The sequence below is a fragment of the Heteronotia binoei genome, chromosome 6, assembly GCF_032191835.1.
Source record: "Heteronotia binoei isolate CCM8104 ecotype False Entrance Well chromosome 6, APGP_CSIRO_Hbin_v1, whole genome shotgun sequence".
Classification (NCBI taxonomy): domain Eukaryota; kingdom Metazoa; phylum Chordata; class Lepidosauria; order Squamata; family Gekkonidae; genus Heteronotia; species Heteronotia binoei.
In genome coordinates this window covers 31706964-31719973 of record NC_083228.1, presented here as the reverse complement: position 1 = coordinate 31719973, position 13010 = coordinate 31706964, and the positions used below count along the sequence as shown (strand labels likewise).

The 13010-nt window shown below is 42.2% G+C and overlaps 1 protein-coding gene across 1 annotated transcript; it reads left to right on the top strand.

Moving 5' to 3' along the window:
* The first annotated feature begins 4204 nt into the window (after positions 1-4204).
* DNAJC9 (DnaJ heat shock protein family (Hsp40) member C9) lies at positions 4205-12390 on the top strand. The gene is made up of 5 exons (XM_060241230.1): positions 4205-4772; positions 9770-9910; positions 10773-11027; positions 11439-11522; positions 11936-12390. Exons 1-5 carry the CDS (start codon positions 4593-4595, stop codon positions 12053-12055), a joined length of 780 nt encoding a protein of 259 aa, XP_060097213.1. The 5' UTR covers positions 4205-4592; the 3' UTR covers positions 12056-12390.
* The last annotated feature ends 620 nt before the right edge of the window (positions 12391-13010 follow it).

The window sequence follows — 13010 nt, the reverse complement described above, 5'->3', positions numbered from 1 at the left end:
GACATTGGGGTGGAGCCAAGATCAAGGCTGTGACAAGCATAATTGAACTCCAAAGGGAGTTCTGGCCATCACATTTAAAGGGAAGGCACACCTTTTCAATGCCTTCCTTCCATAGGAAATAATGAAGGATAGGGGCACCTTTTTGGGGGGCTCATAGAATTGGACCCCGTGGTCCAATCGTTTTAAAACTTGGGGGATATTTTGGGAAGAGGCTCTAGATGCTGTACTGAAAATTTGGTGCCTCTACCTCAAAAAACAACCCCCCCCCCCAGAGCCCCAGATACCTGTGGCTCAATTCTCTATGATTTTCTATGGGAATAAATCTCCATAGGGAATAATAGAGTTCCCAGCCGACATTTCCCTCCCCTCCCCCCCCGGCTTTCTGACAACCCTGAAGCGGGGGGAGGGCCTCCAAACCGGGGGATCCCCTGCCCCCACCTGGGGATTGGCAACCCTAATCAAGCTGGAATTAAAAGGGAGTTTTACAAATTTTACGCCAAATTATTTAAAGGTCAACAAGTAAATAAAGAAAAAATAGAAGCTTATCTGCAAAGAATAAAAGTGAAACCCCTAAAAGAAAACATGGAAAAAATCTTGAATGAACCAACTGAAAAAGTAGAAATAGAAGCAGCAATTTGTTCAATGAAACTAGGAAAAGCTCCGGGTCCCAACGGCTTCTCAGCAAAATTTTATAAAGTTCTGGCAGAAGTACTAGTACCTAAACTTCAAAAACTGATGAATAGTATTAGACAAGATGGGATGGTGCCAAGTACATGGAAAGAAGCAGTAATTTCATTGATACTGAAAGAGATGTCACGGATGTTAAAAATTATACACCAATTTCACTACTGAATAACTGGCGGGTTTTTATATAAGCAAAGAAAAATAGAAAATCCTTAGTAAGAATCTGTCACCAAGCAAACAGAAAGAGCTACAAAATGCTACTGGATGTGAAGTCACCTCAAAAGTTAAATATTTAGGTGTGGAGATTACGATGAGAAATACTGATTTATATAAGAACAATTACGAAAAGCTCTGGCATAAAATTGAAGAGGATATGAGAAAGTGGAATAAATTGAATCTATCTACGCTGGGAAGAATATCTGCAGTTAAAGTGAATGTTCTACCAAGAATTATGGGTTTTTTTCAAACTTTCCCAATAGTGAAAGATAAGAAGCAATTTAATCTTTGGCAAAGAAAGATTTCAGAATTTGTATGGGTGGGCAAAAAAACAAGAATTAAAATGAAAATTCTGACAGATGCGAGAGAGAGAGGTGGCTTCCAATTACCTGATTTAAGGTTATACCATGATGCAGTTTGTTTGGTATGGATTAAGGAATGGATAACTTTACTTAACAGAAAATTATTGGCATTAGAAGACCATGGGAACATTTTTGGTTGGCATGTTTATATGTATTATGAGAAGGAAAAGATGGATGGTTTTTTCTCTCATCATTACATAAGAAGAAACTTGTTGAATACTTGGAAAAAATATAGTAAATATGGTGATGAGAGAAAACCACTTTGGATTGTGCCAACAGAAGTTATAAAGTTGTCTACAAATATACAAGAAGAAAAATATGTATCATACAAACAACTGGTAAAGATTCATGGAGGCAAAGTAGAATTGAAATTGGCCGACGAGTTGCAAAATAAGTTTAATTGGTTTCAACTGCAACAAATTAAAAGCTTGGTAGAGAACGATATTAGAAATACTGGTATAAGGCATAATCATACAGAAATGGAAAAAATGCTGTTGGGTGAAAATTAAAAATTGATTTCAAGGACAACTGTTATTGAAATGGTCTACAGAACAGGAGGTGGTGAAACCTCAAATGGTTAAATGGGCAATAAATTTTAACAAGGAAATACAAATGGAGACGTGGGAACACCTATCGAAGAACTCTATGAGAATAGTGACATGCTATAATATAAAAGAGAACTGTTTTAAAATGCTGTATAGGTGGTATATGACACCTAAAAAATTAGCAAAAATGAACAATTAAGCTTCTGATAGGTGTTGGAAAGGTTCGTTCTACCATATGTGGTGGACTTGCGAAAAGGCAAAACAATTTTGGCTTATGATTCAGCAAGAGATTTCGAAAATCTTGGGATATAATATTAAGAAAGCACCAGATGTCTTTCTGGTGGGATTACAAATGGAAAGCTTTCTGAAGCAAGACAGGCATTGTTGTGGTATTTGCTTTCATCTGCGAGGACATTGTACGCGCAATTGTGGAAACAAAACAAAATACCAGAAAAATGGGACTGGGTCTTAAAAGTACTAAACTGGAGTGAAATGGACAAACTTACTAGAATCTTAAAAGACTGTAATTTGGAGAAATTTAAAGAAGACTGGGAGAAGTTTCAAAAATATGTGGAGAAACAATGGAAAGTGAAGAAACGTTTAGTGGTTTTTGATAACAATAACTGAACTTTTAAAGAGAAGAGAAGAACTGTGATGATTGATATTGTGATTTAATTTGTAAGCTAGATAAATAAGTATTAAGTAGAGGATAAAGCATAACTTTTTTTAGAGTTAAAATAATGGTAATTTTTAGTGAAGATTCTATAATTATGAATTTTATCTTTAGAATGTTTTTTATATATTTTAAGTACCAGCGGAGGTCATGAATTAGAGGCGAGGATGGGGAGGAAAATTTGTAATATATTGGTGATTATATTTGGGTTATGTTAGAAGTATATTTTTCAATATGTTGCAAAAATAAAAATTGTTTTACATTAAAAAAGCATAGCATTGCTATTCACACAGGGCTATTTAGTTGCAACTTTATTTGATTTCAGTCTTACACTACTGGGTCAATTGAGTTTGGTGGTCATTTAAAAAGAAGGCTCAAGTGTGAAATGCCCGAAGAGGAGTTTATTCAAAGCATCACCATATCTCTCCCCCACCCCCACCTGAACTTTAGATTAGGATTCTTATCTCACTAAAATGGTGACTATTTTATGAAAACCTAAGATTCTCCACCTATTACAGGTATGAACTAGCTTAGCATCAATAACGACTGGTCTATATTTTCCCTGATTGTACATAATTACCTTTTATGTTATACTCCCTTCATTTCATAGCCCCTTGGCCCCATATGTATCATTTCTTTCCACAGTATCTACATATTTAATTCATTTTTATCCTGTCCTTCTTCCAAGGAGTTTATGGTGGGACACCTGGGTCCACCCTTTTCCATTGTGTCCTCAAAACAGCCCTGTGAGGTAGGTTTGGCTGAGAGAGTGGCCTAAAGCCAGCCCACAAGTGGACATTCTAGACCAGCATTCAGACTACTACACCACAGGTGGCTCTATCTACCTAGTGAGTCACTGCTTCGCATTTGAAGAAGCAGTCTCTAGGGCCACTTCTGCTGGAGCTACATCACTCAAAGCTCCTGTTTTTTGGTTTGGGGGGAAGGGCTTTCCTTCCAAGTAAGCACACTTTGAATCGCAGCCTCTGTAGCCCACTGAAATCAAATAAATACAATAAAAGAAATACAAATTGAGCGGGTGATCCCTCGCACCCCGCAGCATGACCTTCTTTGGTGTCAAATGAACTGTCCACTCTTGATGCACTGGACTGCTAGCTAAGCAGTCCGCTGCCTTCCAAAATGCGTGGTCCCACAGAGAGAAGGGGTTTTGTGTGGAAGAGTGCTGAGCATCTCTTCTCTAAAACAACACTTTGCACTAGGGTTGCCAATCCCCAGTTGGGGGAAGGGGCTCCCCAGGTTTGGAGGCCCTCCTCAGGGTTATCAGAAAGCTGGGGGGGGGGAAGGGAAATGTCTGCAGGGCACTCCATTATTCCCTATGGATACTGGTTTCCATAGAGTATAATGGAGAATCAATCCATGGGTATCTGGGGGTCAGGAAGGGGCTGTTTTTGAGGTGGAGGCATCACATTTTCAGCACAGCATCTGGGCCATCTCTTTGAAGCACCCACCAGGGGGTCCAATTCTATGATCCCCAAAAGAAGGTGCCCCTATCCCTCATTATTTCCAAGTGGAGGGAAGGCATTTAAAAGGTGTGTGGTCCCTTTAAATGTGATAGCTAGAACACCCTTTGGAGTTCAATCGTGCTTGTCACACCCTTGCTCCTGGCTCCACCCCCCCCCCAAAGTCCCCTGGCTCCACCCCCCCCCCAAAGTCCCCTGGCTCCACCAAAGTCCCCAGGTATTTTTTGAGTCAGACCTGGCAACCCTATTTTTGCCACTGTCCAGATACCCCAGTCTACCAGGCAACCCCACCCATCTAGGATTCTGACGTTTTTTCTCATTCTTTGATTAAGCCTTAGCCTGTCTGCAGCAGCAGAAAAGAGCAAGAGTCCAACGGCATCTTTAAAAAATTCTGTGGCAGGAGATGAGCTTTCCTGAGGCACGACTCTTGCTCTTTGCCACTGTCTCTGGGGTTTGTAACAGGGATTTGCAAGCTGCGTGCCACTCTAGCCTTTCCCATCTCTATGGTGAGTCTCCCCTCCCATTCTTCTTTGTCCCTATTGCGACATTTCCAGGCGCGGGGCCGTAAAGCAGGCGGAGGCGTGGCTGGCGGGAAAAGCGGCGGGCGGCTGAGGCGAGGCAGGGCGGCTGGGCGATGGGGCTGCTGGAGGAGTGCCGCGAGACCTTTGCCGCCGGCGACCTGTACCAAGTGCTGGGTGTGCCTAGCAGCGCTTCGGCAGAGGAGATTCGCCGCGGCTACCACAAGGCCTCCCTGCGGGTGCACCCGGACCGCGCGGACTTGGCGGACAAGGAGGAAGCCACCCGCCGCTTCCAGGTAAGAGAACGGAGGGGAGGCGCCCGGCTCGCGTGGGAGGGAGTGGAGTGGGCTGGGCAGCATCTTCCTCCTCCCCTTCCCTTGCACCTGTGCAGAGTTCAACGCTTTGCTGAATTCATCGGTGTTAAGAAGACGACGACTGCAGCTTTATATCCCGCCCTTCTGTCTGAATCAGAGACTCAGAGCGGCTCACACTCTCCTATATTTTCTCCCCCTACAACAGATACCCTGTGAGGTGGGTGGGGCTGAGAGAACTCTCCCAGAAGCTGCCCTTTCAAGGACAACCTCTGCCAGAGCTATGGCTGACCCAAGGCCATTCCAGCAGGTGCAGGTGGAGGAGTGGGGAATCAAACCCGGTTCTCCCAGATAAGAGTCCACGCACTTAACCACTACACCAAACTGGCTGTCCAGAAAAGACAAAGAGGTGCTGGTTGGGAAGATGGAGGCCCTGAAGGACTTGTTTTCCCCACTTTTCATGGAGTGCAAGTGACCCTGGCTGACTCAGTCAAAAAACTTTGGGGATTGTACTGGACCCAGCTTTACTACTGGAGAAGCAAGTCAATGGAACTGCACATCTTCCAACTCAGCCTAGCTCGTAAAATGACCCCATACTTTGATACATCTGAACTGGCCCCCATAGCACAAAACATTGGGACTAGGCTGCTGTAATGCACTGTATGTTGGTCTTCCTTCAGAATTAACTCAGAATCTCTCAACTGGATTAGAATCAATGGTCCTTCTAAGCTGCAGTCTTGTGAGCAAAAATTCTACTTTGTGAACTACTGGTATTAAAGTTATGAGCTACTGCATAAATTATTGTGCTCTGGGGTCATTCTTCCTGAGCTAAGATAAAAATGTGTAAGCTGGAGGCTAAAAATCTGTGAGCTAGCTCACGCTAACTCAGCTTAGAGGGAACACTGGTTAGAATGACATGGCTCGACTATTAGTGGGAGCTAGACGGAGCGTGCATATTTGCCCATTCGTTACCAAGTTCAGTTTAATGTATTGTCTATCACTGATAAAGCCCTTCATGATCTTGGCCTCTCTTATTTATGGGATCACCTCTCTATGCTCTGCCATGACAACTCTGTTCATGTCAGCAGCGGGGTTTGTAGGTGCCAACCAGTGTTCCCTTTAAATTGTGTATGAGCATTAACATAGGAAGCCCTCTCAACCACATTCTGGAGCCATGTAGAGTCTTGCACTGCCCATTCTAAGATTAAAGGTAAAGGTAGTCCCCTGTGCATGCACCAGTCGTTTCCAACTCTGGGGTGACGTTGCTTTCACAACATTTTCACAGCAGACTTTTTACGGGGTGGTTTGCCATTGCCTTCCCCAGTCATCTACACTTTCCTCCCAGCAAGTTGGGTACTCATTTTACCGACCTTGAAAGGATGGAAGGCTGAGTCAACCGGCTACCTGAAAACCCAACTACCGCTAGGGATTGAATTCAGGTCCGTAAGCAGAGTTTAGGACTGCAGTACTGCAGCTTTAACACTCCACCGCGGGGCTCTTACAGCAGTTATATTTTACTTAGGATGTGAACTGCTCTGCTCAGTGGGGGGGGGGGGGCGGGAAATTAGGGGGAACATTGATGTCAACCTGCAAATAGGCAGGATCAGCAGCTGTCCATACACATGCTTTCTCCATTGTGGCTCACACCTTGTGGAATGGCCTGCCCAGCATAGTCAGGAAAATTCCCACTCTCCTGGCCTTCTACAAACTGTACAAAACTGAATTATTCAAGAGGGCTTTTCTGCACAGGTGATAAGACTGCATAGTATAAAATGGTTTCACAAACGTACTTGGATAAATAACTGGAACTTGTGGTGTTTACTGCTATACATAGTGTATTGTAAGTAGGATCCTGTTATGTAATTTCTGTACTGCTTAATGTTATAATATTTATGCTTCTGCTTCTTTCTGGTGGTTCCAGCCTTCTGATATCCTAATGCAGGGTTTCCCAAACGTTTCTTTTCCGTAGCCCGGTTATTTTTACAATTCTCCTTCATGGCCCACTAAAATTTGGGGATGGAGCCAGGAGACTTTGGAGGTAGAACCAGGAGACAGGAATTATGTCATTTCCTGTGGTGTCAGTGGCCAAGTGATGTCAGTTCCGGGGCACACTGAACCAAAACTCCACCTTTTCCTGTGATGTCACTTCCATGGCACTCCTCCAAACCTGCCTCTTCTTCTGAAGTAAATTCATTTTCTGAAAAATCTCTCTGAAACTCATGCTTAGCCAAAATGGGGGTGGAAAGTAGGCAGTCCTCTCTTTCCACCCTCACACCTGCATGCACCTATCTGCTTGTGTGTTCTTCTCCAGCTTGCAAGCATTCCTAATGCCCATCTTCAATTGCCTGCACCACCTACACATCCCTTCCTCAACAGCACTGGCCAGTGTATGCAGTTGGGAGTGCTGTTGCCATTGCCACCAGGAATGCCAGCACTGTGTACCACCCACACTGGGCCCTGGCAGCTGCTCTACCTCAAAATATGCTGACACATTTAGTAAGCCCTTCCTTCAGCTGCTACTACTGGAACCCTGCCTCAAGCGACAACCAAGCTTGTTTGGTTTCAAGAAAATCTTTCGACAGCTATTTTTCATACTTTTCTTTGGTTGAAACACTGGAAAATTGTTGTGAAAGGTAGCAGAGAATTGTACTGCAAATAATGAATTAATTTCAAGTTATATAAAGTTCATGCAAGCTTTTCTGCAGTTATCCCAAGAAGGATATTTATGAGGGGCTTGCAGCTTTTTACTGGCTTTGTTTCCCATGCCTTTAAAAGCAACCTGTTGTGCAGATACTTAGCCAGTGAACTTCTTTCATCCTTTTTAATATCTACAGGAGGAGTTTAATTTTGGTGTCAGACAGCTGTTAAAAGCAGGACCTGTAAAATGGTGCCAAGTTCATAGTACCATCACTTCCAGTGCTGTTGAGGTATACCACAGTAGTCTCCAATAATCTTTCTGCCCCACGCCTCTCACTCTCACTCACACAGAAATCTCATAGAAGGCCAGCTGGCTGCAACTGGGGGTGCTAACTTTTCATTGGCAGAGCTCCTATATCTGCAACAACAGTATGATGAACAGAAAAGTTTCATCCAGTAAACATGGAAGGAAATAAAGGGAAAGAATGAAATGGAAGGAAAGGAAAAGACATGGAAAGATAGAACATAAACATAAGATGAGCCATATTGGATCAGGCCAGTGGGCTATCCAGTCCAAAATTCCCTCATACAATGCCCAAAAAGTACTAGAATATCCACCAGTGGGGCCAGGGCACTAGAAGCCCTCCCACTGTTGCTCCCCCCCCCCCTTCCCAGCACCAAGAATACAGATAGAGCATCACTTGCATGGAAAGAAAGAAAGGGGGGGCAAAGAGGAAAAAAGCCTTCCTCACCATCAGATGACCCCAGCCAGCAACAATTCTGCCCAGGGGTCGTTTCGTAAAAAAAATAGCTACTGGAATGCCCACTCCCCGCCCGTCCCAGCTGAAAAAATATACACACACCCTTCTTTGCTGCCCAGACCTCCCAGTGAATGAAAAAAACACACACACTCTTTGTCGCCTAGGCCTCCCAGGGAAATCTCCCCAAAAGAACATACTGCAAGGAACAAGAAAGCTCATACCTTGAAGAACATTTCATGGGTCCAAAGTGCCAGTGGATGCCAGCTTTTCTCTCAAACACAGGGAGTGGGGGAGATGGAAGGAGAGGCAGCCCAGCTCCTCTCTGCCCAACACAGAGACAGGGTGGGGCTAGCTTTGCTGGGGGCAGGGCTAGCTTTGGCTTTTCTTGTGACCCGGTAGTGAGACTTCCGTGGCCTGGTACTGAGTGACGACCCTGCAAATGGGAAACACTGTCCTAATGTATTCATTATTGAATGTTCAATTTTGTTGATTGCACTAACTCCGTATATGTATTCTTCCTTGAGTCCATGTGAGAGTAAGACTGCACAAGATTGTGCTGTTTACTACCAAATTCTCAAATGTATGAATAGAGATTTCTTTACTCATCTGCCCATTTACTGAGAGGTCTTTTTAGACTGGTCTAGCCTTTCAATGCATTCCCATGCAGAATTGCTCAAGACTGCAGTAGTTCTGCATAAGACTGCAGTGTTTGTGCTATATATAAACAGTGATACAAGGGCTATAATAAGCCAGAACATTCACCTGTTTATATTTCTCGGATCATGGATGGTGTAAGAGAGATACAATGATAGAGAAGATGCTGAAGTGAAGCAAAATGTGATGTGTGATTTTTCTACTGCAGTGCAATTTGACCTGTATAATGAGCAAACATATAAACAATATACTATATAGTATTTTCTAAAATTAGTAAATGTTGGTTAAATACAAAAACAAAGTTTATGCCACTAGAATGTGTTAATGTTCTGTTTAGTTGTAAATTAGTACTTTTAATAGTTATTCTGTAACTAAGCTTTATTGTTTTAAGAAATTCATTTAAGTATCAGTTAGAGTGCTGAACTAGGATTTGGGAGACCCAGATTTGAATCCACTCTGTCATTGAGGCTTGCTGGTTGACCTGGAGCCTGTCACACACACTCACTGTAACCTACCTCATGTGGTGGTTGTTGTAGACTAAAATGGAGGAGAATGTCATAAGTCGCTTTGGGTCTCCATTAGGGAGAAAAGTGGGGTATAAATTAAGTAAATAAATAAAATCTAGTCTCAATCACTTTGTTTAAAATCAGTCCACCTGGTTCCCCAATGTTAATGCTCCCCTCATGTAAAAATTCCCTGCAAATTAAAAAAATAACATTTCCTAATGAAAAATTCTGACTAGCACTTCACAGTTGTGCTCTTTTCTAAGTTTTAGAGAATTAGTAATATCAGACCTGCAGCCTGAACAGATGCATTACGATTCTGCCACCTTGTTGTACCATTTCATTCTGCTGTATGTCTAGATCAGGCCTGAGGAACAGGTTGCTTTTCCTTATTGGATTGCTGAGATGGCTTGTTTTATCTCCTCAGATCTTGGGCAAGGTGTATGCACTGCTGAGTGACCAAGAGCAGCGAACTCTGTATGACCAGCAGGGCATTGTAGACGAGGAGTCGACTGTGCTGAACCAGGACCGCAATTGGGAAGAGTACTGGAAGCTGATCTTCAAAGAAGTAGGCATCTTCCTCAGGCTGGTGAAGCTGTAGGGGGCTTTTTCTGTGGAGGGGTAAAATCACCCTGGAGCAGTAGTTCTCAGATTGTTGGTGGGGACCCAAAAGTGGGTTGTGAGTGACTCTCTTGCAACAGGTGGGTTGTGAGACCAGGTGGGAGGAGGAGGAACACCATGAGGCTGGATGGCAAATTTTGGCTTCCATGCACATAATATGCAAAATGGCCAGTATGGCTTGTTATTCAGCAATGCTGTGTATTGATGAATTTTAAATATGAAACATATAATACAAACTTGGTCAGTGCTAATGAGATTGTTGTGTTACACTGGATGAGGAAATGAGCATGGAGTCAATTTACAAGTGGGACCTGCTTCAAAACATTCAATCAAGAACCATGGCTTTACAGGTCGGGGGGGGAGCATTTTCTTCAATGGGAGGGTAAAAACCCCCCTCCCCCCATTTGTTTGTAGCTGAGTGATGCAGCAGCTAAAGCTGTAAGATGATTGTCTACTGTGTGCATCTGTAATACACAAGTCCTACACTTGTCTTTTCTCAGTTAAAAAAGTTTCTTTGATATATTTGTTGTTACTTAATGAAACGTGTTTCACATTTCCTGTATCTGCATAGGAAGAGATGGAAGTAACATGCAAGCCTTGTTCCTTCCTCCTCTGCCTGACTTTATGTAAGGACCAGGTTCTTTGTTCTTCATGGAAATTAGTAGAATTTCATGCAGTTGATCTCAAAAGTAAACTTGTTTAAATAACAATGATCTTGTGATGAAAATCTTATATATAGCCTGAGTTTGGTATTAAGGATTTTTATATTCAAGGCATTTTTCCTCTTGTCTTTCTCTGTTGAAAATCAGATAACTTTAAAAGATATTGAAGACTTTAAGACACAGTACAATGATTCTACAGAAGAGATGGAGGACATTAAGACGGCATATAAGAACTGTAAGGGCAATATGGACCAAATTATGAATAAAGTATTGTGTGCAGATTATACAGATGAACCAAGAATAAGGACAATTATCCAACAAGCCATTGATTTGGGAGAACTTCCAGTCTTCAAAGCCTTTGCAAAAGAGTCTAAGCAAAAGATGAATGCAAGAAAAAGGAGGGTATGTTTGACAATAACAAAAGTTCAGTGAAGAAATGTATACCATTTTCAACTGAATAAATTTCTGGCTGTATCCTAATCTTAGCGTTCCGTATTTCATATTTCACCTGTGTCAGCTCTTCTCAAATGTAGCACCCTCTAGAGTTGAGATACTGATGGATTTTTATTTATGTGCTGGTTTTGTGTACTGCCTGTCTGCCAAGGAAAATAAGCAGCTTACAATTTCAGATATTAATATGAAAAAGGCAAAATAACAAACAACAGAAATTCCCTCAGGTCTCCCAGTATTTTGAAGGGCAGGTAGCCAAAGCTTCCACGATTTCTTTCTAGGCAAAACAGAATACAGGGTTAGTTCTTGCCATGCATGATGATTAAAGCAGAAGTTTATCAGTCAACTGTGTTCCTGTTTCAGGCTGAAAAAGAGGCTAAAGAGGCAGAAAAATCCAGAAAAGAACTAGGTCTTGATAAAGACGATGATGTCAGAGCATTAATTCAGGTAAGTTTGAGTCCACAGCACAAATTGGAATCTCCATGTTTAGGTAACTAAGTGAATGTGAGAGGACTGTTGGTTGCCCTTATGCCTTGCATTTGATGTTTCTGGAAACAGTCGTCTGGCCTTGTGAAAACAGGATATGCTGACTCAGATGGACCCTTGAGCAGATTCAGTGGGTTTTTATTTTCAGCCTACTATAGTGGTCTGCTAGCCCATAAATAGGATAGTGGTTTCATCTGTAGCTCACTTGGAACAATTCTTACCCTTCCAGTGGCCTGGTTTCTGTAGTTACTTCTGTACAGGTATTCTAATATGTTCTTGAATTATCCAGTTTTGAGTCTTACCCTTTAATAAATAATAGAAGCAAGTGAAATACCAGATAAGTTAATCAGCATTTTTTTTTGTTCATTTAATAGAAAAGAAATGAGAATCGGAAAAAGGAAATGGATGACTTTCTGGCTCAGATGGAAGCAAAATATGGAAATTCCTCCAAAAAAGGAGGCAAAAAAACAGCAGCCACGAAAAGGAGTAAATGAGTTTTTTTCTAAATATATTCTTCTTCATGTCTTCCATTTACATTAATCCTAATCTGAGTCAGACAAAGGAAAAGCATTTCTTCATAACCTATATGGCTATAGTGTGGAACACATGTTCAAAAAGCTGAGATGTAAAATAATGTGCAACTTTTCAGAATGCTGCAGAAGAGTAAAATATTGGCAAGTTTACATCTATTTTTGAATGGTGTTTGGTAGAGCTGTCCTATTGGAGGGGTAAGTTTGGTAAGAGTGCTCATCTGTGCATAAGTGCAAATATTATTATTTCTATTTTATAAAAGCATTTGTTAAACTTAATAAACAGTGTTTTGAAAGTATTGTGGCAAATATAAATCCAAAATAACTGCTGGGAAAGATTACCCTAAATGCTTCTGAATACACTTAAGAAAACATTGTGAAAAGTTACCTTTTAACATATTATTGGCAGTTTGCAAGACATGAGAATGGCTGCTAATGATAGGACTGTTGGAAGACATTGATTCATAGGGTTGCCATAAGTGACTTCAGAGCTCATCCCACTGATCTGGTTAAGGAAAAGAATATTCAGAAACCTGCTTTCAGAGTTTAATGTATGCCTGCATCTACTTCATAATGGTTGAGGCAGTTGGAGGCATCTTTTCATGTGGGTGGGAACATCCATCATCCTGGGGACTCACTTGTTTTATATGACTAGATTGAGGCCAGTCTGTCACCAGAAAACTATAGTAGTATTTCTTTCAGTTTGGTGTAGTGGTTAAGTGTGCGGAACTGGGTTTGATTCCCCACTCCTCCACTTGCAACTGCTGGAATGACCTTGGGTCAGCCATAGCTCTTGCAGGGTTGTCCTTGAAAGGGCAGCTTCTGGGAGAGCTCTCTCAGCCCCACCCACCTCGCAGGGTGTCTGTTGTGGGGGAAGAAGATAAAGGAGACTGTAAGCTGCTCTGAGACTCTGATTTAG